Source organism: Leptinotarsa decemlineata, unplaced genomic scaffold, assembly GCF_025532065.1.
Source record: "Leptinotarsa decemlineata unplaced genomic scaffold, Ldec_3_MD MMD2_tig00001393_RagTag_RagTag, whole genome shotgun sequence".
Lineage (NCBI taxonomy): Eukaryota > Metazoa > Arthropoda > Insecta > Coleoptera > Chrysomelidae > Leptinotarsa > Leptinotarsa decemlineata.
The window spans coordinates 4,871,788-4,897,338 of record NW_027412562.1 but is presented as its reverse complement, the minus strand read 5'-3'; the positions used below and the strand labels follow the sequence as shown (position 1 = coordinate 4,897,338).

Below are 25,551 nucleotides of genomic sequence, written 5' to 3'. Positions count from 1 at the left end.
GGAAATAATTAAATGACCATTGGGTATTACCCGTGGAAGTTTCCGGCAGGCATTTACCAGATTCTATACTGTGTAGGAACTTAGGAAGAGTTGAAATTTTGAAATATTTTTTCTGAGTCTATGCATTAATAAGTAATTAATAATGACATAAAAGTTCGCTTATACTGTATCAGTTGGTACCACATATGGCAGAACATTTATTTGCATTTCTTCAAATCACATTCACCTGCGATTTCACCATCAAATTGATTTTTGAGCACTCCTGGACAAAAAGTACTGTTATGTCTAAGATATATTATTGAATCAAGGATATATTTTTGAATAAAAAATCTTGTCTATATTCCTGTGGTTAGGTATCTATCCACGACTCAATTCAAGAGTTTATGAATGGAAAACTTAAGGCAACTAACATATCAGATATTCAATTATTCTGTTTCGACTGAATCCTTTTAACATGCCTCTGATATCGGACTATTTTTTATGTTTTCATCGTTGTAAATCAGTTTAAAAACTTGTGATTTTGATATATCCGTGGATGTACCTATAATGTAGAGATGTATTGTATCATAACATTCGCAGGAAAACATAATCTGTAAATATGTATTCTTACATTATTGCCTTTTACATACTCTTGTATCATTACATCATTGTGTTTTATATACTCTTGTGAAATATACATCGATTTGGTTACACAGAGTAAAGTCAGATGGTGGAAACAAATGTGGTTCTATTTTGGTTATCAAATAATCAAATTTACATCGAGTATGAACCACGTTCATCAACAAAAGACTACAATTTCAATTCAAACAAGATTTCCATGGCTTGGATTTATTCAAATAAGCGAATGAATGCCATTACGTAATGTTATATGAGTAAATTCAACTCATTCGTGGCATAAAGTCGTAAATTTATGAATGAATTGAGTGCTTCATCTTATAATGTTATCTAGATTGGGGCTGAAGAGGCAACAAGCAGGGAGGTGTCTTATTTCAAAACATCGGATGCAGTTAGGATGACTATGTTCCATGTATGTGAAATTTTACCTCTTTCATTCATTATATTGTGTAGCAATCCTCTGAATGATATTTTGATTCAATTCCATAACGAATGTTTGGAATACAAACTCAATAGAGAATAGTGCTTTTTGTATAATTCATTGTTCATAAAAAAGTATTTTTTTCGTTTAATTCAATGTTTAAATGAAAGTAGCTGTTTCGATAGAGCGTTTTCTTCCAGTCATAACCTTTTTTGCCAACTGAAAAGTAATGTGATGATATGGTATGAGGTATATGTAGATAACTTAGAAGTAAAAACTGTATGTCATGACTCATTACAAATATTCATGAGGTATGATATGTATACTATTCTGTATACTAGTTAGCGCACTACCTGAATAATAAGAAAGATTTGCAAATACAAAGACTTTTTCATAATGGTCTAAAGGCATATATTCTTTTGCCAGAATGATAAGGTGGTAATTAATTCAATTTTCCTAACTACATTCTGCCATAGTGTTGAAAGCTCCATTCAAAATATTTTTTTGCATATCACATATCTCTAAAAAGTTTTCTTCAATATATAGTTTGTTTGTTGCTTTAATTTCAGTACCCAACACCCATACGATATAGATAAGAGATTACTCTAAACTCCTGAGTACGGTCCTGTTGAACAGAGTGCGATGTATGGCGCATGTCTGATTGATTTTTCATAGAAATGTCAAATGTGTTGTTTGCCAGTTGTTTCTTCCTATAAATTCTCCAATTTGTTGAAAAATAAGAAATAATAGGGTGAGTCATTACATTTATTGTGCATTTTAATAGCTTTTGACTTATATGCTTGTTGAGGTTAAATCATCAGAATGTTAGTTTAGTTCAATGGTACCATAGGATTTCAGTACCGTACTCCTAGTACTCAGCTTCATTATATTTCCTCGAAATTAGTATTTTCTGAAAGAAGACTATTTACTATGAAATATGTTTTTTCAAATTATGCATTGCACCTGTAATAGAAACAAATCTAGAAATAATAGAAGGATTTTTTTCAATTAACTTCATCCATGTAACATTCAGATAGTTTTGCCGTGATTTTTCTATTTCATTACTAATTTTCCAAGGAATACACTGTACGTTTTTAGCATACAGTCAATTATTACTACTATTATTGTTATTGGTATTATTTCTGCATATCAAGTAGGCAAAAATAAATTATGTGCCATCGAAAAGGTGTAGCAATTTTTCATTGTTAATTGTTATAATTATTCCTTTCTGAAACAAATCAAGGCGCAAGGGATGAAGCTAGGTCATGATCATTGATTTTATAACCCCCGCACAGGCAGTGTTGTATCCAAGGGGAGGCGGGTGGTATGACTCATAGTTAAGGGCTTCAAGGAATGTTTTTCTGCTCAGAAGTTCTGAGCTAAATTGATCGTGAGAAAGTGGGATGAGATCATTTTGTGAAAATTGCTTTCAGTCTAGTGTTGATTATGAAAATAAAAGTACAAAAATTAGTTTTTCCTTTGTATTAAGAGCACGGTTGCGTTCAGGGTTGTATCGATAAGAGTTGGTTCATACAATGTGTGTCAGTAGTTACAAATCCTGGGTTTATACCTGTTTATATCACAATTTATGTAAATAAATACATTGAAAAGTGAATTTCATTTTACATTGTAAACCTTTTTTGAATTATAATCGAATACCATCAATGTAAATACTATGAGCACTTTAATAAAATATTGTAGGTATGCAGTTTCTTCAACTTTTGAAGTCCCTTCAAATTCCCACAACTATTGACTTTGTGAAAAAAAAAATATGGAGAGTGGTCAATGTGGTGAAAAATATTCTTGTTTCCGCTCTGCAGGATATTCTGGATTGATTTTCATCGAGGTTAGGACTGTGCACCATACATCACTGTTTCGACCCACCAAGGTCTCATCAGTGGTGCTAGGCTGATCAAAACAGCGCTTTTTGGTGCTGGCTCTCAAGTTCATTCAGTTGCCTTGCAGTAAAAGCTGCAGAGAACGACAGAGGCGAATCTAATTCAGCGGTCTATGTTGAAGCTTGGCTTTGCAACCGACCACCTTGAGAACCTCGTTTACTTTTGATATTCGAGGATTGAGTCCTCTGTCGATCCCAAGAAGATGTCTTCGTAGAACGAGAAGTCATCACCTTTTCTTGGATGTTATATAAGTTCTGTATCTGTAGAGTAGGGAGGGTGAGTGTTAGCCCACAGCACTTTGGCCACATTTGACCCATTGTACATCTTCCCGAGGAGTTGTCCTCTTAGGTCATCGTCCTGTCCTTTCAAGGAAGGTGGACAGGTCACTGGAAGATATCTCCTTTATATCGGCAGGTGTAGGCCAAGACTCGCCGAACACACACTCTCTTATTGACGATAACTCCGGGCACTCGCATAGAACATGCCTGACAGTCTCATCTTTCTGTTCACTCATCCTGCATAGAGGTGTGTCCACTAGCCCCATATTATGGAGGTGTTTCCTTAGTTGACAGTGGCCAGTTAGAAATCCTACTGTTAAGCGTATATTTTGCCTGGTCATCGCCAGATATTTCTTCGGCGCCAGCTTCCCAGGGTGATCCTGGCAAGATTGCATCCTCTGATTCCATCCCATGTCTTTAGGGATTTAGCATGGGTATAACATTTGGCTAGTTCCGCAATTGTCAAAGTCATCAGGCCGTAGGTGCCACTGGGTCCTGAAATTCTTAGTCCAGCCGCTTTCTTGGCTAAAGAGTAGGCAATACGATTACCTTCACTCCTGTCGTGCACTTTAACCCACCTCAGGATAATGCTATTATCTACCGAGGCTTTGGCTAAATCTTGGTAGCAATCTAGTACTAGCCCTGAGGTAACACGTTGTCTGTTCAAGGCTAATAGGGCTTGTCTGCTGTCAGTGCAGATTGTTATGTTTTTGCCAGAAATTCCTTTTCTGGTTATTTCTTTTGTGGCGATTGACATACCAGCCAGTTCTGTTTGGACCACGATGGTATTTTTTCCCATTCCCCACTTAATCCTTAGGCTTAGTGATATGGAGTACTTTCCACATCCTGAGCCTTCTTATGCAATATAAGTTATTCTCAGATCCCATAATCGCAGTTATATGTCATTTTCGAGAAACAATAATATAGTTGGAAAAGTAAGCGTACTTGCTAACTCAAAAGCGGAACCCTACTTTCAACATCCTAACATTATGTTACTGTTATGATGAAAACTACATTGCGATTTGACATTAAAATTAGAGGAGCCAGTAATATATTCATTGATATCTTCAAACTGGCAAGTATTCATACATTTTTAACTATATTGTCAAAATATTAGCTCTTCTAAATGGATCTGGAGGCTTTGGGATCTTGGCTGTTTGTCTCTATTATCCGAATTATTTTTAGTCATTTGACACAGCTTCGCCTTGCTCGTTATTGTTCCGATTATTGGGGGTTATCCAATCAAATACTGATTTGGATATCTTTTCTACATCTCATTATGGCCATTACCAGTTCAGCTTCGGAACACTGAGTTATACTCGAAAACAGAGGCTAGAGGTAAAATACCCATCTGTCCTTAAACGTGGTTAGACTGGGAATAACAGGGAAGTCTCCTAGAGTTTTGAGTTTGGATACTGACAGATTGGCTTTGAGTGGAGTCTGGAAAATCAGGAGTTCGGATCTTCTCCGTATGGAGGAGTATTTTGCAGGCATCTCAACGAGCTGCCGATGAACTAGACTTATTTTTCTATAGTGAAGGAAACGGCCAGAACTCTATGAGAGTTCAAAGGCCTATACCAAAAGCCTCAAATAAAACCTTTTCATGGAGATTTACCTGAACTACAGGAATATTCCCAAGACCTTTTGATAACGGTTTCTGTACCATTTTGTTCATATTTATTTGGAAAGATGATCTCAAAAGATTGATTTCAAGCCGTTCCAAATTAAAGAGTGTAATACCAGTTTGCCATAACACGTCAGACATCTTGAACAGATAAAAAAAAAGGCTTTTCTTGGGCCACGTTTTTTTTTAATTTGTGCTCATTAGAAACCGTCTGACTTGCTCTTTTCTTTCATGTCTCCGAAAAACACTACGTCCTTGAAGGTTTACTGGGTTGATGAATAGCTTTCCTCCTCTCTTCTTCAGTTATAATAGATGCCGCGATCGATAATTTTTCATACACTGCTTCACATTATCTCGATAATCTGAGAATGTGGCGCTGTGACATTTTCCTCAGATAGGCTCAAAATGGATGATAGCTTCTCACAGCATCTGTATCTGTCATACCTCCAGATAGAATGAAGGGGTTCAGGTATTGGGAGCGAACTATTTTGCGCCGTAATATGTTTTACCGTAAAAATGGGGTGTTCCATCGCGAGTGGCGGACAGTGTATATCACTTTGGCCAACCCCATTCAGATGGTAGGTGCATTTCGAGTCTCTGGACTCGTCAGTCCAGAGAGTTTCATCGTACTACCTCCAATATTACGGAAGATACGAGGGTGTTTTCATGAGAAGTGAGATACACTATATATATATATATATATATATATATATATATATATATATATATATATATATAATATATATATATATATATATATATATATATATATATATATATATATATATATAATAAATAGATAAGTACTCTTTGATCATTCCCATATTGATTTCAATTTAAGAGCCACCGGTATACAGCTGTTTCAGCCTATTGGGCATCGTCAGTACCGGGCAGGCGGTCCTCGATTGAAGACAAAATGAGAAAAAACCAAGAAAGTACTTGATAAAAATAGCTGCGTAAACGCAAACGAAACATAAGTGGAACCACCTGCCTGCCCGGTACTGACGATGCCCAATAGGCTGAAACAGCTGTATACCGGTGGCTCTTAAATTGAAATCAATATGGGAATGATCAAAGAGTACTTATCTATTTATTTTTTGATTTTCATGGAATTATTTTCCAGCAGCTTGACTGCATTAACCTTTCTAGATTTTTATATATATATATATATATATATATATATATATATATATATATATATATATATATATATATGCATATAATGCTACCCTTCCGATATGTCCGTCCAGTATCCTTTCAGCAGAAAGGATGTAAGGCTGATTGGTCGTACCGATTTGGGGTGTGGGTCTCTTCGGCCCACTTTAGGTATATACCGGGTGTCCCACATTTTATGTGACAGGCAATATCTGGTTTGTTGAAGGAGATACACAAAAATGTTTCATACAAAAGTTTTAGGAGTTCATGAGAGCTATATTTTGATATAATTTTTAAATATACAGGGTGTTTGGTGTAGGTGCTACAGACCAAAATTCCATTTTTTTAAATAGAACGCCCTGTATATCATTACATATTCAGATGGTACGTTAAATTCTGATATCATTTCATGTTTGGTTTTTGAAATTCGGTTACGGCGTTGTTGAGTTATTGAACTTTTCCTTAAATATAAAGTTTCAAAAAAACTTATTTACTAGTACACGAAACCAGTCTATATCTTTTATTAAATTGAACTAGACTACTACTGAATACAAACCATTATTCTCACCTCTACGATACGACATCGATATCAGTTGAATATAATATTGAAATTCTTGAGAATGTGACTAACTTGAGGGTGAATTGCTTTATATTGCACAATTTCATCAAGTAGCTTATGTTTGTTGATGCCATAGTAACAAATGTTGTTGAATTGTATCTACTTGTCAGTTCGATTCAGTGATTCTTTGCAAAACAGTAACTGTGTTCTTTGTGCGAAAACTCCAGTATGCCTTTCGCGTTTAGTCCAAGTGATTGCATTGATATGTTATTAATTTTTGGGGAATGTCAGAAAAACTGCCGTCAAGCACAACGTCTATACCAAGAACGTTTTCCAGACAGACCCATTCCGTCACGAATGACTTTTTCGAGAGTTGTAGAAAAATTGCGAACTGGGTCATTTCCTTCTATTATAAAGCATCGTCATCATACGAGATCTGTTAGAACTGAAGATTTAGGGATCAATGTGTTGGCTTATATTATTATTCATCCACATGTTTCTATCCGTACTCTTGCAGAAGAAGTCGGTGTGAGTAAATCTAATGTACAGAGAATTCTGAAAGAAAAGTTATATTATTTACATTGTTATTAATTAAAGATTTGTTTTCGAATACACCTCTTTCGATTTCGCAATTGTTTCATATTCAAAATGATTCCTGACTGAATTCCACAACTCAAAATTGAAACCATCACTTCGAACACCCAAAATTTTGACTAATTTTCATGTGATCTGATGCAGAGAGAATAATTGTATGAGATATTTTTAAAAATAATAGTCGTTCCCAAGACTTTACATTTTAAGCAATAACTCAACAACGCCGTAACCGAATTTCAAGAACCAAACATGAAATGATATCAGAATTATACGTAGCATCTGAATATGTAATGATATACAGAGCATTCTATTTTAAAAAATGGAATTTTGGTCTGTAGCACCTACACCAAACACCCTGTATATTTAAAAAGTATATCAAAATATAGCTCTCATGAACTCCTAAAACTTTTGTATGAAATATTTTTGTGTATCTCCTTCAAGAAACCAGATATTGCCTGTCACATAAAATGTGGGACACCCGGTATACCACCCTTACTGCCAATCAACCAATCAACTGGGTGGTAGTCTAGTTCCACGCCAGACTAGCTCTATACAATTTTGTGAGAATAGGTAAAATTATTTCCAGCGCGTTTTGAAGAAGAGCTGGAAATATACCATCTTCTCCGGGATATTTGAAGGGCTGAAAATACTTGATAGGCCATTCAACTGCCGGTGCTGTGATAACCTTTTTTGTGACGTCACAGTCGTTTTTTTTTGGCGTTTAGCGCCCTCGAAGATGAGCGGTCTGTTGTTATCAAGAGTCAGATTTCCAAGAAAGTGATTTTCTATCGAAAGCTCTAACGTGTCTTTACTGAAGGTCGTAAATGTTCCATCGGGTCGTTTAAGCTTCTCAATTTCAGCAGTCGGCTCTCAAGAGAAAATCTTGTGAATTCTTGTGCTGCGAGGTAAATTAGAGATACTCTCACAGAACTTCCTCCAAGACTCCCGTTTTGCCTTTCTTATTGTATGTCGTTAGAGTGGTTTTATAAAGCTCCCAGTTACCTGACTCTTTAGCTCGATTGAATAGTCGTTGAACTTCTTTTCTTTTACTTTCCAGGCTTTTGTTCCACCAAGAAGAGTTAAGGTTATCTCTTTTGACCCTCAGTGGACAGTTCTCATGATAGGATGAGATCACTGCTTCGCGAAATTGCGTCGCTACTGTATCCATATCATTACAACTGTGAATAGTACTAAATCCGTCCTCAAAGTACGATTGGAGAGAGTTTTTATACCCCCTCCAATCAGTGGATTTTGAGTCACGATATTTCCATTACTGGTCTTAGACCTGTTTCAATATTGAAAAGAATATATCTATGGTCTGAACAAGAAGGTTCAGTAGATACGGACCAATGGTGTATCTTGTTGCTCAGAGAATGTGAGCTGATGGTTAAGTCTAATACCTCTTGCCTATTGCTGGTGACAAAAGTTGGATCCGAGTCCTCATTAATTACAGACAGCCTTTTCCCTAGTATATAATCAAAGAGTAACTCACCCCTACGGTTTATATTCGTGCTGACCCACGCTGTATGGTGTGAATCGGCATCACATCCCATTACTATTTGTAGTTTGTTCCTTTTGCTATAATCGATAATTCGTCTAACAGCGAGAGGAGGTACAGTATCCGAATCTCCCGGAAAGTAGGCGGAGCAGGCGATCAAATTCGTCTTACCCTTCTTGCCCGATAGGGAAATTTGGATAGCTACCACGTCTTGGATGCAGAAGCCTGTAAGCAAAAAATGGTTAATACCTTTCCTGATGACCAGACATGCTCTGAGTTTCACCCCACCAGGAATATTGCTCAGTCCGATTACTCGGCCTGTATTTCCTATCCATGGTTCCTGCAGGAACGCAAGGTAGATTAATTCATCCTTGAAGTTTTTTCCAAGGACGTATAAAGCGGCCTTGTCATGTTGTAAGTTTGCCTGCAAACACTTGAAGATAACAAGTGTTGCCGCAAACTTATAATTCCTCGACCCTAGGAGGGAGAAGATAGGGGGTCCTTAAGGACACCTCCACCCTCCTCTCCCGTGATCGAGGGATGTGTAGGCTCAAATGATGAGGTGAGGACACCTGCTGTCTCTGAGTTGTCTGCTGATTTATTGGATCTCTATGACGAGACGATTTTCGTTTTCGCTTTTTCTTGGCTTTCTCGACGAGACATTGGCCGTCTTTGTCTCCTGAGAAACACCTGTTTTCCCGGCCTTGGGCTGGGTGTGAGCCGGTGGTTTCCCTATGTTTGGGTGGATATTTGGTTGAACTCCTCCCCATAGGTGGATTTCCACTCGGTCCCGCTTTATTTACTGTAACGGGTACATTAGAGTGACTCGTTTGAGTAGTTTCCTGTTGGGATGGTGCCCGGGTTTTAGGGCGGAATAAGACCTGCCCAAAACCAAAATGTAGTTTGAAACCCGTCCTCGCCAGCACGGCCGTGAATCCATCGTCTACAGCGAAGGTCCATGTTTGACCAGGGCCTGACTTTTCCTTGTGGAACATCGTCCACTCCAAAGTTGGCAGACCATGGTTCATTTTCCTCAATCTAGTGAGGACCTGTTCGGAGGTCATTTTGTGACTGCCTCCGTCAGGTAGGTAAGCAACACAGATGTGTGGCTTCGGAAGCGCCCTCCCACGGTTACAGGGAACTACACCCGCAAGCCAGTCGGCGCTAACCTGATCCTTACAGACGACCTGTAACCATCCAGGCCGAAAGACACAGCTCTGGAATTGTACCTGCAGCCCATCGTCTGGAATAACCTCCACAGCCGACAAAATATCCCCCTGAAGATATTCCAGCTGGTTGGCCGTTAATCAGGTTGTCGGATAATCAAGGTGCAAGATTCCCACCTTGATCCCCGCGATAACCTTCCCATATGAGAGTTTCTGCACAACAGGTACACCTTAGATTCATCCGTGCAGGGCTTTTTCGCCTTTGGTTACGGTGAATCATCATTTGAGCGCAAACGTTTGCTGACCTACTCAAGGGGGGTTTGTTCCCCCACCTGAGACAGAGTCTGCGTACGCCGCTCAAGAATTTGGTGCAAGGCGGTTTCATAAGGTAGTCCGCTCTTGAGGAGACGACTCAGTCGTTTCCTGGCTGCACCACTAAACCTTGCCGAAAACAGCATGCACAGTATTTCAGCCAGTGAAAGATGAACAAGGACAACCAATTCGCCAACCTAACCTAACTACTTACTCACATATGTATACAATCGATCGCTTCAAAAACACTTCACTAACTTTCTTCAAAAGCTTCTGATAATTCCTCTTCCATATTCTCCGTTTCACTATCACTGTCGTCATTTAAATCAATAATGAATTTATTTCCACCATTGATATACAAGTGTCCAATCTCCATATAGTCTTTTTCAACTGAAATTACTTTTTTAATCCTTTTCTGCCAGTCTTCTTCGGTAATATTAGATACTTCTTATTTGATTAGCTCGATTACCCTCTTATCAAATTTTGGAAAATTATTTTTACGTCTGATGATTTCTTTCAATTTTCCCCAAATGAACTCGATGGGATTGAAAACACAAAAATAGGGGGGAAGTCTCAATATGGTGTGTTCATACTTTTCAGCAATACTCTCAAGGGCTTACACTTTTTCAAATGTTTTTGGCAGTAAAGTAGTTGGTTTTTGGTATAGTTACCTTCAAAATACAAATTGTTATCCATTACAAAACTTTGAATTTCATCTTTCCTCGAATTTTTATTCGGTACTTTGATGAGCTGTCGCGAATGATAGGAAGCGTTGTCAAGAACTATTAAACTATTCGCATCCAAATTTGAGATCAATTTGTTATGATAGCCAACATTGCAGTCCTCAAGTTTTTTTCCTCATAATTTCAAAGAATTCGGAACCCATCCTTTACTTCCTCCGCAATGCACAATGATTAGTTGCGATCCTTTGTTTGCATGTTTGCAGGCATGTTAGGCGTACACATTCTCAAACCATCAGTCCACCCTTTCGTAACTGTGTCGTGAGTGTCATACCAAGTTTCGTCCAAATAGAAAATTTGCCGTTGTTCTTGTCTATATTTAGTTTTTTGTTCTAAATATTTGTCACGCAATTCCACTATTCTTCTGCTTTTCATAACTGCTTGACGTTTGTTTATTATTTTAAATCTAAATATTAGTTTCTTTATCCAATTCAGAAGAGTTTTGTCACAGCAGCTCACGTTATGGCAGGAAGTATTCAATTTCTTCCTTATGATTTCAATTCTAGGAATCTCATTGATTTTGTAACAGTCGTATATTGTTTTTTTTTAACGATTTTATTAGATGAACATCTAAATATTTTGGCAATCCCGCATCAAATCGCGTTTTGCGTTCATAAGGTTTGTTTTTGACTATTTTTGTTCACTGGTATCTCTTTTTCGCATTGTTCACCAGTGCTATTGGAAAAAGTCTGCGTTGTTGTCACACTCGTTATTACTATTAGTACTTGTCTAAAGACGCCACATTTTAAACAAATAACAAAAATTGTAAGTAATTATAACTTCACCAATATCGAATATCAACACTCAAATCGCGATCAGTTCCTGAACTGAACATTGACAACACGACTCTTCTAACCATCCTCACATTCTATTGGTTACCGTAACCAACTTTAAATTTAATTTTATGACTCTTCAGCCAATCATAAAACTCGGTTAGTAAAAAATTATCCAATACGAACCGCCAATTCTTCAGTCCACGTGGGCTAACTCGTAGCGGAATTATTTCTTTGTATTGGTTTTTTTGGCCTTTGAGTTCGCCGATAGCTTTAACATCACTATATCGGTTACTTCGATAAAACCATGTGATTGCGGCAAATCCTATATTGGTGAAACTGAGAGGCCATTGAAAGTCCGCATTGCTGAGCACAAGAGAAACACACAGCAAGGAGAACCCAGCAAATCGGGAATTGCAGAGCATGTTTGGACTTATCAACATAACATCAAGTGGTCCCAAGCTGGTTCAAGAGTAAGTTCAAAGAAACTGCATATATGCATTTAGCCAAGCTAGCATAGAGATACGCAACATATGGAAACCTTCAATTAGGCGGAAAACGGTCAACTCCCACTTAACCGGTGAAGCGGAGAAAGAGAAGATGGGATAGGTGAAAGTGCTTGAATGACCTATATATAGTCATTTCTCGTAGGAATAGTCCAGTCATCACCCGAAGACGATTGTGGATACTAACAATCGAAACGTCGTGAAGTAACTTGGTTTAAAACATTTTTAATTTTTATTTAATTTTATTGTATTTATTGTTCGATGTAATTGTTATTTTCAGCTATTTATTTTTTGTATTCTTTCAGAGATTTCAAATCATATTATATCATATTAGACAATGGAAGTCCGAACTAGTAAAATTCACCATGAAACATTGTCAACCACTTTCGAACAGTGGTAAACTAAGCCAGCGTACGGCAGTATAATATGGTAAATCATTTTCTCCAATCTGTTGAATAAACTCGCGGAATTGTCGGTGATTCAGCCCAGTGGATCTGATGAAGTTGACAACTGATATGACTGGTTTTAGAACTTCAAACATATCCAAACATTTTTCGCACAAGGACTGTTGATGAATGATACAATGTAAGACTAATGGTTTTGAACCACCATCATTTTGTACAGCCTTTGACACAAGTGCAACCACTCCTTTATTTTTACCATACATATTTTTGCCTCCATCATTTGTTATTGATTTCAAATTTCCCCATCGAAGGTTCTTTTTATTAATGGCAATTTCAACTCCCTTGAAAATATCTGCCCCAGTTGTCGTGCCGTGAATACTATCAATATCAAGAAGTTCTTCATACACTTCATAGCTTTTATCTACTCCGCGAATAAAAATCAACACCTGAGCAGTATCTGACACATCCGTTGACTCATCCAATGCTAGAGAAAACCACTCATAATGTCCATTTTTGTCAGACAGTTGAGATGATATATGTCTTGCACCCTCCGAGCCACGGTGTTTGCTGACAAAGTGACACTTTTAAATACATTTACCTTTTCGGGGCATATTTCTCCATCGGTTGATGGTTTGCCACGTTTTCCGATTTCAAGAGCTACACGAAAGCTGACGCGAGTTGCAGACTCTTGTTCAGTATTCGCTTTGGTAAACAAAGATTGCTGCGATTTGAGTCCGCGTTTCAAAGCTTCAAATTTTTCCTTCCGCAAACCTCCTGTATACTTGGAGTAACTTTGAAGATGTTTCGATTCATAGTGTCGTTTAATGTTATAGTCTTTGAGAACAGCTATGGTTTCATTACAAATTAAACGTAGCGCCTTATTACTGGACTCAATCACAAAATACTGAAAGTTCCATTTTTCTTGGAACGTTCTGCATTCACTGTCGATTTTTCGTTTCTTTTCCATACTAACAAATCACACATAAAAACAATAAGTCAAATCAAAATAATTTTATTGACGGGTGTTACTTTATTTCACAATAGACAGTTTCGCTTCCTTCGCCTTTCCTACGCAGACTAACTCGCAGTTGCACCGCTAGCCTTTTTATATGCAATTATTACTGCCATCTCGAGGTGATCGGAATACACTAGCTAGAACCAGAACTTTCTCAAATCAACGCGGTAATTCCAAATATTTAATTACGCCTAATGCCACCTAGCGGGTAGCTGAAAAAGATAGTACATAGTACCACTACTCGCCACTAGATATCGTTAAGTGTCACAATACACAATAATAATTAAAATGCTAGTCTAGAAATATAGTTGAGGGCAGAAATTGGCCCTTGGAACAAACTGAAAAAATCATTATGGCCCGACGGCTTCAAAGTTTGGAGACCCCTGGTCTAGATGTTTATGTTATTTAATATTTGTTGTTATTGTTACGTAATTAGTAATGAAAAATTGTAAAAATAATAATTTCCAAAAGAAACATTTAATTCCCCATACTATTCCTTGTGAGGTCCAGGGATATGCAATTAGGTCGACTTTTTTTTCTTAAAAACTAAGCAAGATACGAAAAAAAATCAAGAGGCAAAAAAGTTGTATTTCTAATTGCCTAACCCAGAGAAATGATAAAAATTGCACAAAAGTCAGTGGCGTACATCCTTTTTTTAGTAAAAAATATTCGTTCAAATCCCGCTCGAGGCGCCACTGGACTTAATAAATTGAATCACGTTTGGGCTAAATAAGCTTCTTAATTTTATAAATACTATTGCCAAATTACAACAAAATTAGATTAAGGATATTCAAGAAATTTACGAATAACTTTTTTTTAACACCCTGTATCTTGAGAATGAAGGATTTGCGGACATTTGTAAAATCTGGCTACGTGTCCTTAATTGTACACAAACAAGGTCATTCATTCCAATTAATAGAAATTAAACCACGTCCATCAACGATGAAATGAAACCGGAGACAAATTCCAATATTTTAGTGTCTGCGTTGAGAACAACCCGAACACTTCGACAGTTACCTAATCGCCTTTGACAATGTCTACCGCAGTGGTAGACGAAATGTTAGGCATATAAACCTGCAAACCCAAAAAAGAGCTTTGACACAATGAAAAAAGAGTTCCTGATAATTTGGATAAATCACTGTTGGAATTTTATTCGTACGCAAAAACATTTAGTGATTTGTCCTTCACATTTGATTCATTTGAAAAAATTGTCATTGATTTTTGGAAATTAACCCGATAAACAATCAGATAATATTGAAAGCTAGTATCCTGAAGGCTTCCTGGTTGGAAAAAAGAACTCTGTTTTGCAATGGGGTAATTTTTGACATTGACTTGTTATCTGTGAAATAACTTTCTGGCTTTCATTTGATCATTTCGCCGAATTTTGTCGATTTTGAGAAATTTCCCGCAACATCCTTCAATGAACAAGAGTAGACAAAAGAACATACAATTTTTTAAATTGAAAATATTGATTCCGCATGTTCACTAATAATAAAACTCCTCCAGCAAAGGACGCTATCGATTAGATCACGTGCCTTCCTCTGCGCAGTACGAGTCCCCTTCAGGACTTTCAGTCGTCAGATTCGTCCTGAAAATAGTTGTATTTCATCGCGAGAAGATTTCCATCAAAATGAACGAAAATCTCGACAATTCGTCAGTACTTACTTGAAGTAGTGTCCGGGAGTTTGCAATTGTTGTTGCAGAAGATTATCTTGGCCAACAGGTAAGGATTTCTCGCAAGATGTATTTTTTGCCTTTTTTTCTTGGAAAATTCGGTGATGCATTGCAGAAGGGCGTCAGTCATTATACTTCAGCTGACTAATAACGTTTTTAAGTATATTGTTTCTATCTGGTATGTTCAAATCGACAATGAATGCATCGATCAATACGAAGCTCAAGGTGTTTTTTTTTTTCGTAATGGCAGGTGAACGGAAACAGAGTTTGTTTTATGCATGATAATTACTATTCTTGAATATAACCACTGGAAAATATCGCAATTTTTGTTGACTTTCATCTCCCTGTTACTATATTGAAATCGTCATTTATATTTTATACATTCTACCAGGAACTCTGCTAAGTCGACTTGGTATTTTGAAGCTCATATTCTCAAATCTTGATACGACATTCGCTGTAAAATGTGCATTTTTTAGTTCTAATAAGAACTTGCATTATGTTGTCGAGGAAAATAAACCGTTTCACGAAACGTACTACAAAAAATCATATTTTTCAGTTCTCAACATTCTTAGTAGATTATAAAAGTGCCTACGAGTACAAAGGATATATTTTTGGCCGTCGGGGAAAAATTTGAAGAATCCAATTTATAGTTCGCGTAGTTATTAGACACTCATTCCAATTTGGTGAAGGTGTTTATTTTACTCAGCTGAAAAATAAAAAAATTATAATTTTGAATGAAAATGTTGTGTATATAGCGATCTAGATACGAGTTCATTTGTAACTAATTATTGACTCAGTATATTGCTTTACTCTTGTGGCATATGCAATGGTATGGAGCAAGATTTTGATACTTCAAAAATCCGAAAAACGATTATCATTTCAATTGGGGAAGGTGACTAAGAAATATTTCTAGAATCTCGACGTTATTCAACCAAAAATCTTCAGAAACTGTTTTTTTACCTACTGATAATTTTCAGCTTCACGAAAATCAATTAGACTATACTCTTTACCTAAAAAAAAAAGTTGGCCTGTCAGTCTGGCACAAGAATAACTCTGTTCAAAAAATAGGGTGAATTTGAATTTTTCAAAAAAAATATGTATTCCTTCATCAATTTCTATTTTGTTCCCTTTAAAGTAGTCCCCCTCAGATGTAATAGACTTGTGTCAGCGTTTTTACAATCCTCGAAGCAGTTCTAATGTGCACTTTTTGGTATGTCCTTGAGCTCTCTCTGAATTCTGTTTTCAATCTCCTCAATCGCGCCAAACACCATCCTTTTATTGGTATCGTCAATCTTGGAAACAGGAAAAAGTCGCAAGGGGCCAAATCTGGTGAAAACGGTGGCAGTAGCATGACAAGTGAGCAGGTGCATTATCGTGATACAAAAGCCATGAATTGTTTTTCCCCGATAACAGATGTTCTCTTCGTATTGCTTCTCACGAGCGGCTCACAACTTCAAGGTAATATTCCTTATTGACCGTACGACCATGTGGCAAGAACTCCTGATGTACTACGTTATGGTAACGTAGTCACCAGTTATGACCTTTTCAACCAAATCTGCGCTGACGTCTGACTCAGAGTACAGTCGCCATATGCCACTGTCAACATTTTAAGTGTTTTAGAGCACAAAATTTCATTTAAATTTTTCAATCCATTTTTTGATGGCTGAAAATCGCCTAACACGCAAAACACTTCTAACTTTTATGCCTCCCACCAACAAACTGAACATACTAAACAGCTGAAGCTGTGATCATATGAAAATTCACCTTATTTTTTAAACAGTCACATATATCATCTCCTTCGTGTAATAATATATTAATACGTTTCACACGGCAAAATAATATTCAAAAATCCAAAATACATTTTTTTGAAAAGTGGAAAAGTTGGTCGGTTTTTGTGATTGATATTCATTGTATCCAAAGTGATATCGTTTTTCTTCGTGACAACTTTCTCAAAGACTGTTCTTTACAGGTCGATGGTTTACCTCAGATACTTTTTCAGTTAACAAAGGTTTCATATTGTCACCGACTCTTTTTCTACTGCACGTCAACGAATTATTGGAAAAGACAACCAGTATAATCACAAATTTCCGTATTATTTCTTCTTCTTCTATTTTTTCTTCTTTTTGTTTGGTCATATTCATTAATTCGACAAACTGATTCTGAATATTCACTGTTCACTGCCATAAACATATTGCTTGAGAAGTTACGGTCAAAAATGTCCGTTTTTTGTCTATTCTCAGAATATCTTTATAATGTTGTGTAGAAAATTAAAACGTGTCGTTTGAGACCTACTGAAGCTCAGAATATCCAAAGGGATATATGATTTCCATCATATAACATTCTGATACCAAAAAGACATGTCATTTGCGATAAACCTTGACATGCTATTTTTTGAACTAACCTCAAATTATCTGGCCACAATCAGACTTTTTCTGAAATGTTTACAGTGACGATTACTCATGAACCAATCGATCTCCTGAACTAAATCACAATTCATTTCGAACATGTATAATAGGTGGTGCAACTTTAACCCCCAAGAAAGTTTTTTTAGGTTAGAAAACATTCAACAACACCAATTTTTGCTATGTAATAAAATACTTAAAGACGAACATTTTGAGGTTAGGAAAACTTTTTTGGTTCAGTGGAAGCTGAAATATGCAGCAACATGTGTTTGGGGCCTTATTAAGTACCCGAAATACGATTTTTCAAAATAAACATGTATCTGTCAGATTAAAGTACGTACTTGAACATACCTATGTTCAAAAAGTTGTAACTTGCGATGTTATTGACATCAACTTTAATTCATGATTCTGTAATTATTTTCTGCGAAAAGTGAAGCTAATAATATAGTGTATGGCAGATGTCATATATTTTTGATTTCAAATAAATATTATTTGAAGCAAAACAATAAAAAAATTGTAATATCGTTGAACGATAACGTTTTATATGTAGTGAAATTTTGTGGTTGTAGTAATAAAGACGTTTATTATTTTTTATATTATTAAAATGTCCTGTTAAGTCAACAACATGGATTTACACCCGGTAGCTCGACTAAAACAAGCTCTTGCTTTACTAAACTGGTATAACTCAATCCTTGGCTGATGAATATCAGACCAATACTATTTACACAGACTTCAGCAAGGCATTCGATAAAGTTAGTCGTAAAATCTTGATTCAGAAACTTGATGAGATGCATTGTCCTATATGGCTTAAAATTAGATTAGCAGATCCCAAATTGTAAAAATTGAAAGCTTCCTTTCCGAAGAAATTTTTGTAACATCTGGAGTTCCACAGGGCTCCCACCTGGACCCGCTATTATTCAACGTTTCTTCAAATGATATTGCCGACAAGTTCGTATATTCTGACTATTTATTATGTGGGGATGATTTGAACATTTATAAGACTATTATGAATGTCAGTGACTGCCTTGAGTTAGAGTGAGACCCTATAATATATAACTATATCATTGATTCTCAAAATTAAGAGAGAGTAGTAGAAATACGTGACCTTGGAATTATTATTGATAATCATCTTTCATTGGTACCACATATTAGATATATCGTTACATACAGCTTGTCAAATCTAGGAAGACACTTGAGAATTATTTCTTTTTTTTTTCTCTCTCTCTCTCTCTTTCTCTCTCTCTCACTTGCTCTCATAGTCTTCTAACGAACGCATATCTAGTGGGCGGGACCACGGGATTCAGAATGCTCTTCCTTCATTTGACAATCTGTACTTGGTTTTATCACACGTACCTCCAAAGATCTGTCTGTACTATCACTGAAAACATTATGTACATCAATCAGCGTTAGCAACTTGAAGTGGACTGACTATCGTACCCAGGGGCGTAAAATTATCGTACATGGATCGAAATTATCGTATTTTTTAGGATACTGTCTCTTATAGATAAATAAATCATATAAATTGTAATATTGATATGCATGCAAGTACTCGATAGTTTATCTTTTTTAAACCACCGCTGTCAAATCAACAGAACACTGAAACCCAAATGTTTTACACGTGGTACAGACCTGAACTGATTCCCTTTCCACTTTAAGTTCAATAAACGCGCCAAGCTTAAAATTCACTCAGACAAAATTTCACTGTTCCCATGCAAGTTGGGTATGAAACACGCCAAAATTTTGTATTTATAAAGAAGAAATGGATATGAATGGGTAGTGAAATAAAAAATGAAAGAATTTCTTTTATATATCAATATACACTTATATTCATAAAAACAGAAAATATAATTTTTATATTTTAATATAGTTTTTAAGAAATAATTTAATATAATTAAGGTATTCATAAAGATTAATTATTTGTTTTATCACTTAGAAATCGTTTGGCATTAAAATATTATTAAATTCCTCTACATCCGCGTCACTATATAAATCTTGAACCGTTTTAGCAGTGCTTTCTGTAGTAATTTTTTTTTTGTATAGTAACGCTTTGTTCATCCGACTGTATTCACTCTGTGATGGATCATACGTTGTGCAATCGTTTTCTTTACCTCTAACTCGTTGTTTAGCTAATAGCACGCCGTTTACCGTCGAAATTGTCATTTTATTGCGAGCCTTAGTTTTAATCAAGTTAATTTTGCTGAATATGCGTTCACTGTCAGCATTCGAGTGTGGAAGTGAAATTGTTTCGAGCACAAATTTTGAAAGGTTTTTAAAAGTCATTCCTTGATCTCCTTCTTCACATTCCAACAGCTTTGCCCAAAAAATATCGACCGGATCATTTACATCAATACCTGCCGGGAGCTCGAAAGACGGTAATTGACGCCACTCGTCATCGATTATTTGATGTTGATCACTTGATGCAATACGAGGCAAAGCCTTCATCAAGGGCAGCAAACTGGGGACAATATCTCTGGTCTTTCTCAACATTGCTTTTGACGGATTCAGATACGAGACTAATTTTAAAACAGGATCTGAAAAATCAAAGCGCTTTTTAATTTCTTTACAACCTTCAATTAGAAAATCGGTACAAGTCGTAGCGAAATCTGATTTTAATTTTTCATTATTGCGAATTTCGACCTGATCTAGCATTTTTCTGACTTCAACTCCGAAGTACATATTTTCCGGACGTAAACGATGCGACTCATTGCATGGGTCTAGTTCACTTAAATCGGTTCGATAAATATAATCTCTGGACATGTACGTTTCTAAAATTTCTTGATAGCTTTTACACATTTTATCATGGAGGCTTGTAACAACTACCGACGATGACTGAAAGAGTTCATTTAGTTTAGTAAATTTAGGTAGTATAAAGTCCAGAAAAAGATAAAATAGTTTGATGATCGGATTGTTGAGAGCCTGGACAATCTGTTCAACAGATTTTAATCGAATAGTTAGCATTTGGTCTCTAAAGTATAATTCGAGTGCAGGCCACTGTTCAATTATCCTCGAAACGACCGCTTTTAAAGATAACCAACGCGTTTGTGCTGGGCGGAGAATTTTGTGAACATCAATGTCTAAAAATGTTTGGAACTTTTTGAACAAGTGCTGTCGTTTAGCGCTGTTTTTAAATTCACCATAGACATTACGAGCCAGATCTTCACAACTTCTTGGTAATTTTTTACATGCATTGCTGGCACAAAGATGCAATGAGTGGCATATACACTTGAAAATGTAAATGCCAGGGCATTTTTCGAGAAATCTTGAAGCTACCGAGTTATCTTTTCCCATCATTGTACTGGCTCCATCCGACGCGAATCCAATGATGTTCTCTAATGGAATCTCGTAATCTTCAAAGGACTTCATTACTAGTCCGAACAAATATTCTGCCGTAGCACTCTCCACCTCCGAATCTTGCTCGAAAATTTGACAGAGATCCCAAAACTTGCTGACCACTCGACCCTCTTCAGCGTCAAAAAACCTGTTTTACAAAATTTAAAATATAAAAACACATAATAGATAATTATTATCCGTAAAAGCAGTGAAATATGATTATTATTTTTTACCTCACAATGATGCACATCGTTTGTATGCCCCCAATATCAGTTGATTCGTCAATTAAAACACTGAACCGATTGATCTGCAATTTTTTTTGCAGATGTTCTTTTTCGGCCTCAGCAATGACATTTTTTATTATCGCAGTTCCTTTCGTCGATTTCATCTGCATGTTCTTAACAATTTCAGAGTCTGGCACAGAACTTTTCAATAGTGTTGTCAAATGATCTAAAGTGGTGAAGGATATATTATGTTCGGCTAGAAAACCACATAACTTTAATTCAAGTGCTTGAGTTGCTTTGGCTTTCGTGCTGATTTCGTCAGTTTTTTTTATAAAAGTAGAAATTGACTGTTGAGATGCTAAAGGCTTTCGAAGATGAGTTTTCGATGTCATGTGATTTTTTATCACAGTCAACTCTGCATTCATTATTACATTGCATGTACGGCATTTAGCTTTGTACTGGTCGTCAGGCACTTTACTAAGCCATTCCTTGTAATCATCATTTTTAAGCCAGGCGTCTCTGAATTTTTGCTGGCGATGTTTGTTGATCTTGGTTATTTTTCTGGGAGGTGTGATATCCGAGTCTGATTCAGTCAGTTGACTGCTCGTACTATTTACTTTGCATTTAGGACTCATTCTTCATTGCACAGATAAAAAATAATTAATAGGTTAGTAAGTTACAGAAAATATACAGCCACTGAAAAAATGTATTTGATAAATATACCTACTTGCCATTGATAACAATCACTCCGAGTGTGTAATCAAAATTTTGCTGCTTTAGAAAATTACTTCTTTCTTCACTTAATTTGAATAATTCCGTTTGTCAGAGTGAATACAGACATATAATCATAATAATATAACGAAATAACTGCCAACTTTTCTATACAAAATATACGATACATATGAAGTGTGAACATAATCGAAATATCGAAATATCGAACTTATATTCTCTTGTTCGCATTGGTAGATGCTATACTAACCAATAAGAAAGCGTGTACAGCAGGCGCTGGATAAAGTTACAGTATCGACAGTGGTGAAACTTAGTAGAGCGGATCGTAAGGACCAATAGGAATAGAGAACTTGTATTTCCCGGTATTTTCCCAAGATTTTATTGGACAAAATAAAATCATGCTAGTGCGATTTAGACTATCAACGCATGAGTGAAATAATATAAATTCTCAAATTTTTCATCATGATAGAAATTATCGTACAATCTGCGTACGATAATAATATGCTATCGTACATCGTACGTAGGCACAAAATTATCGTATGTGTACGATAATTATCGTACGGTTCCGAACGCTGAACATCAATCATTTGTAGCCTCAGTTTTGCAATACGCCTCTATAATTTGGTCACATCATTATTAATGTCGTATAGACAATATAGAAAAAGTTCAAGTCAAAACTGAAATCTCACCAATTTTATTCTTTATTTTTTCGAAATCTTTTGAAAATGGTATAGTACCTTACAATATGTAAATTGCAAAAGTTACACCCAATTATAAGAATGGCAAAAATGATGATCCTAACAACTTCTGCACAATCTTGGTATTATCAGTTTTTTCCAAAATTTTAGAACGATTGATGCATAAAAGATTAACAGATTAGAGATACAGAGGCAGCAGCAATTAATTTTGATCATTGCGATAATGGATTTGTGAGTTAGTGTTAGTCTTGATGCAACAACAATTTTTTTCTCAGCCAACTGCGGCCTTTTTGGCTTGATTTCTCAACTCAAACGTTGCAATAAGTTCGCATACTTTCAGTCAACGATTGTTCAATACCACTTTGTGGATTTTTTTTCCGTTAATGCAGTCGTCACCTCATTTGGTCCACAACTGCGATGCTTGCCTTGGTAGCTTAAACGGCTTCTTTTAAACTCTGCTACCCAATATTTAACTGTTGTGAACGAAGGAGCAGGCTCACCCAGAGTAGAATCCACTTCAGCTTTTATATTGGTTCAGCTGAGACCTTTCAAATGAAAGTATTGAACCACATAACGATGACCAATTTTTTCCATTTTCAAAAATTCACCGAAAACGTTCGCTATTGATGGCTGCCAAACAAATACTAAACAACGCAGCGTCTTCAAACTTGAAACATGTACTTTATAGATTGTGTACTTTCTAATACAGTGATATTTTTCAAATAACTACTGCCATCTCTAAGTCAGACCGGGTACTTCTGGGACCACCCCTGTGATGCAGTTAGACTGCGGAATATTGCGAATCAATCCACTGCAGATGAATAATAAATCACACGAGAAGAGCACCGTGTTCAGTGTTGCTAAGTACATTGTTTTGCAATAGACTTTCTGTTTTGGCTCTCGAACTATTGTTCTACTGTTTGAGATTTAAAATATACTGATGATACAGTTTTATTTCTATAATAACTGTGAATAGTGGAAATTACCATACCTAGTATGTATCTATGAAATATATTTTCTACTGTTTTTTTGTATCATTTTACTTTTTTCACAAATTACACTGATAAGTATGAAAATGACCAAGCAACACTGGCCGTGTTCGTTTGTGCTTCCCAAATACAATAGAAAGAAGTTAGATATAACTCTAGTGATACCTACAGAGTAGAGCAAAAAAAGCATATGTGGCTTATGAGCAATGTCGGAGGACAGTGGGACGCGCATGGGGTCTTTCACCCCGTGTAATCTACACTGCAATAATAAGACCTATGTTAACGTACGGAGTCATTGCCTGGGGACCGAAAGCTCTACAAGCAACGACCATCCAAAAGTTATATCAAATACAGCGACTGGCTTGTTTAAACATCACAGGAGCCATGAGAACAACATCAACCGCGGCAATGGAATTAATTACGTGTCTGACCCCTCTGGACCTGTACGTTAAGAAGGTTGCGTTAATGGCCATGTGACGATTGCGCACGGTTGGTGTAAACCTCGAAGTAGGAATGGGTCAATTGAGGCTGGGCCTATGGCGGGAAGCGCTTACTGCGCAACCTCTACTGTAGGCAACCAGTGATGCAATTGAACCCAGGTTTGTGTTTAATAAACCCTAGAAAATACAAATTGAGCAGAACACAGAGTCAGATGCTATAAATGCAATACGCTTATATACAGACGGCTCAAAAACCAAAGAAGGCTCAGGATGTGGAGTGTACTCCAGATCACTAAGCCTAAGGATTAAGTGGGGAACGGGAAGAAATACCAGCGTGGTCCAAACAGAACTGGCTGGCATCTCAATCGCTACAAAAGAAATAACCAAAAAAGGAATTTCTGGCAAAAACATAACGATCTGCACTGACAGCAGACAAGCCCTATTAGCCTTGAACAGACAACGTTTTTACGTTTTCTGTTCAAGGTACTATCTGTTCTAGTACTAGCCTTGAGATTATCCTCGGGGCTAGTACTAGAGTGTCACCAAGATTTAGCCAAAGCCTCGGTAGATAATAACATTATTCTGAGGTGGGTTAAAGGGCACGCCAGAAGTTAAGGTAATCGCATTGCCGACTCTTTAGCCAAGGAAGCGGCTGGAGTAAGAATTTTAGGACCCAGTGGCACCTAAGGCCTAATGACTTCGACATTTGCGGAACTAGTCAAATGTTACACCCATGCTCAATCCCTAAAGAGATGGGATGGAATCAAAGGATGCAATCTTGCCAGGATTACCTTGGACGACCCTGGGAAGTGGGCGCCGAAGAAATATCTGGCTATAATCAGAAAAAATCTACGCTTAACAGTAGGATTTCTGACTGGCCACTGTCAACTAAGGAAACACCTCCATAATATGGGGCTAGTGGACACACCTCTATGCAGGATGTGTGAACAGGAAGATGAAACTGTCAGGCATGTCCTATGCGAGTGCCAGAGTTATCGTCAATAAGAGAGTGTGTGTTCAGCGAGTCTTGGCCTACACCTGCCGATATAAAGGAGATGTCTCCCAGTGACCTGTCCACCTTCCTGGAAAGGACAGGATGGATGATGACCTTGGAGGACAACTCCCCGGAAGGATGTACACCCTCCCTACTTTACAGATACAGAACTCTGGTGACATAAAATTTTACAATTCTCAGGCGGTATAAAGTTTGCCAAATCAGCTAGTGGTGATAATGATAAAACGTAATTATGAGTTATGAAAACTTTCATTTGAATCAAGAATATTGCTGAATTTGTATTTGAGTATTATTCTACAATTTTTTCGATTTGAAAGGGTGAAATAAATCATCCCTTTCCTAGATGCGAGGGCGACTAGCGGCCTTGAGATATCAGACGTTATTCACTTGAAGATAAATTAAAAGAGACACATTTATTCGAGTGTGAATGAAAATGCGCTGCTTTTTACGTTTATCTTTCATCTTGTTGACGTGCCAATTACGTGCTATTAA

The 25,551-nt window shown here is 36.7% G+C and overlaps 2 protein-coding genes across 8 annotated transcripts in view; one reads left to right on the top strand and one right to left on the bottom strand.

The window, feature by feature from the left end:
- Window positions 1–1,656: 1,656 nt before the first annotated feature.
- The window catches only part of unc-104 (kinesin family member unc-104), a 111,499-nt gene continuing 87,604 nt past the window's right edge, over window positions 1,657–25,551 (top strand). For 6 of the 7 annotated variants that reach the window (XM_074175869.1, XM_074175868.1, XM_074175867.1 and 3 more), the window contains exon 1: window positions 1,657–1,787. The gene's annotated coding sequence lies outside the window, so the exon portion shown is untranslated. Of the gene's footprint in view, window positions 1,788–15,126; window positions 15,282–25,551 lie in introns of those variants that run through there. The other variant, XM_074175865.1, reaches the window with a different exon arrangement.
- LOC141482499 (protein FAM200B-like) lies at window positions 19,040–22,482 on the bottom strand. Its single transcript, XM_074175863.1, has 3 exons — window positions 21,916–22,482; window positions 21,198–21,824; window positions 19,040–21,112 (listed from the first exon to the last, which is right to left on the bottom strand). The coding sequence occupies exons 2-3, from the start codon at window positions 21,821–21,823 to the stop codon at window positions 19,564–19,566; spliced, it is 2,175 nt and encodes a 724-aa protein (XP_074031964.1). The 5' UTR covers window position 21,824; window positions 21,916–22,482; the 3' UTR covers window positions 19,040–19,563.

Bases quoted from the DNA above. Each gene is read 5' to 3' on its own strand.
- LOC141482499 (XM_074175863.1), bottom strand. From the start codon at position 21,823: ATGAGTCCTAAATGCAAAGTAAATAGTACGAGCAGTCAACTGACTGAA. The intron at 21,113-21,197 runs GTAAAAAATAAT...TTTGTAAAACAG, and splicing joins ACGATGTGCATCATTGTGAG to GTTTTTTGACGCTGAAGAGG.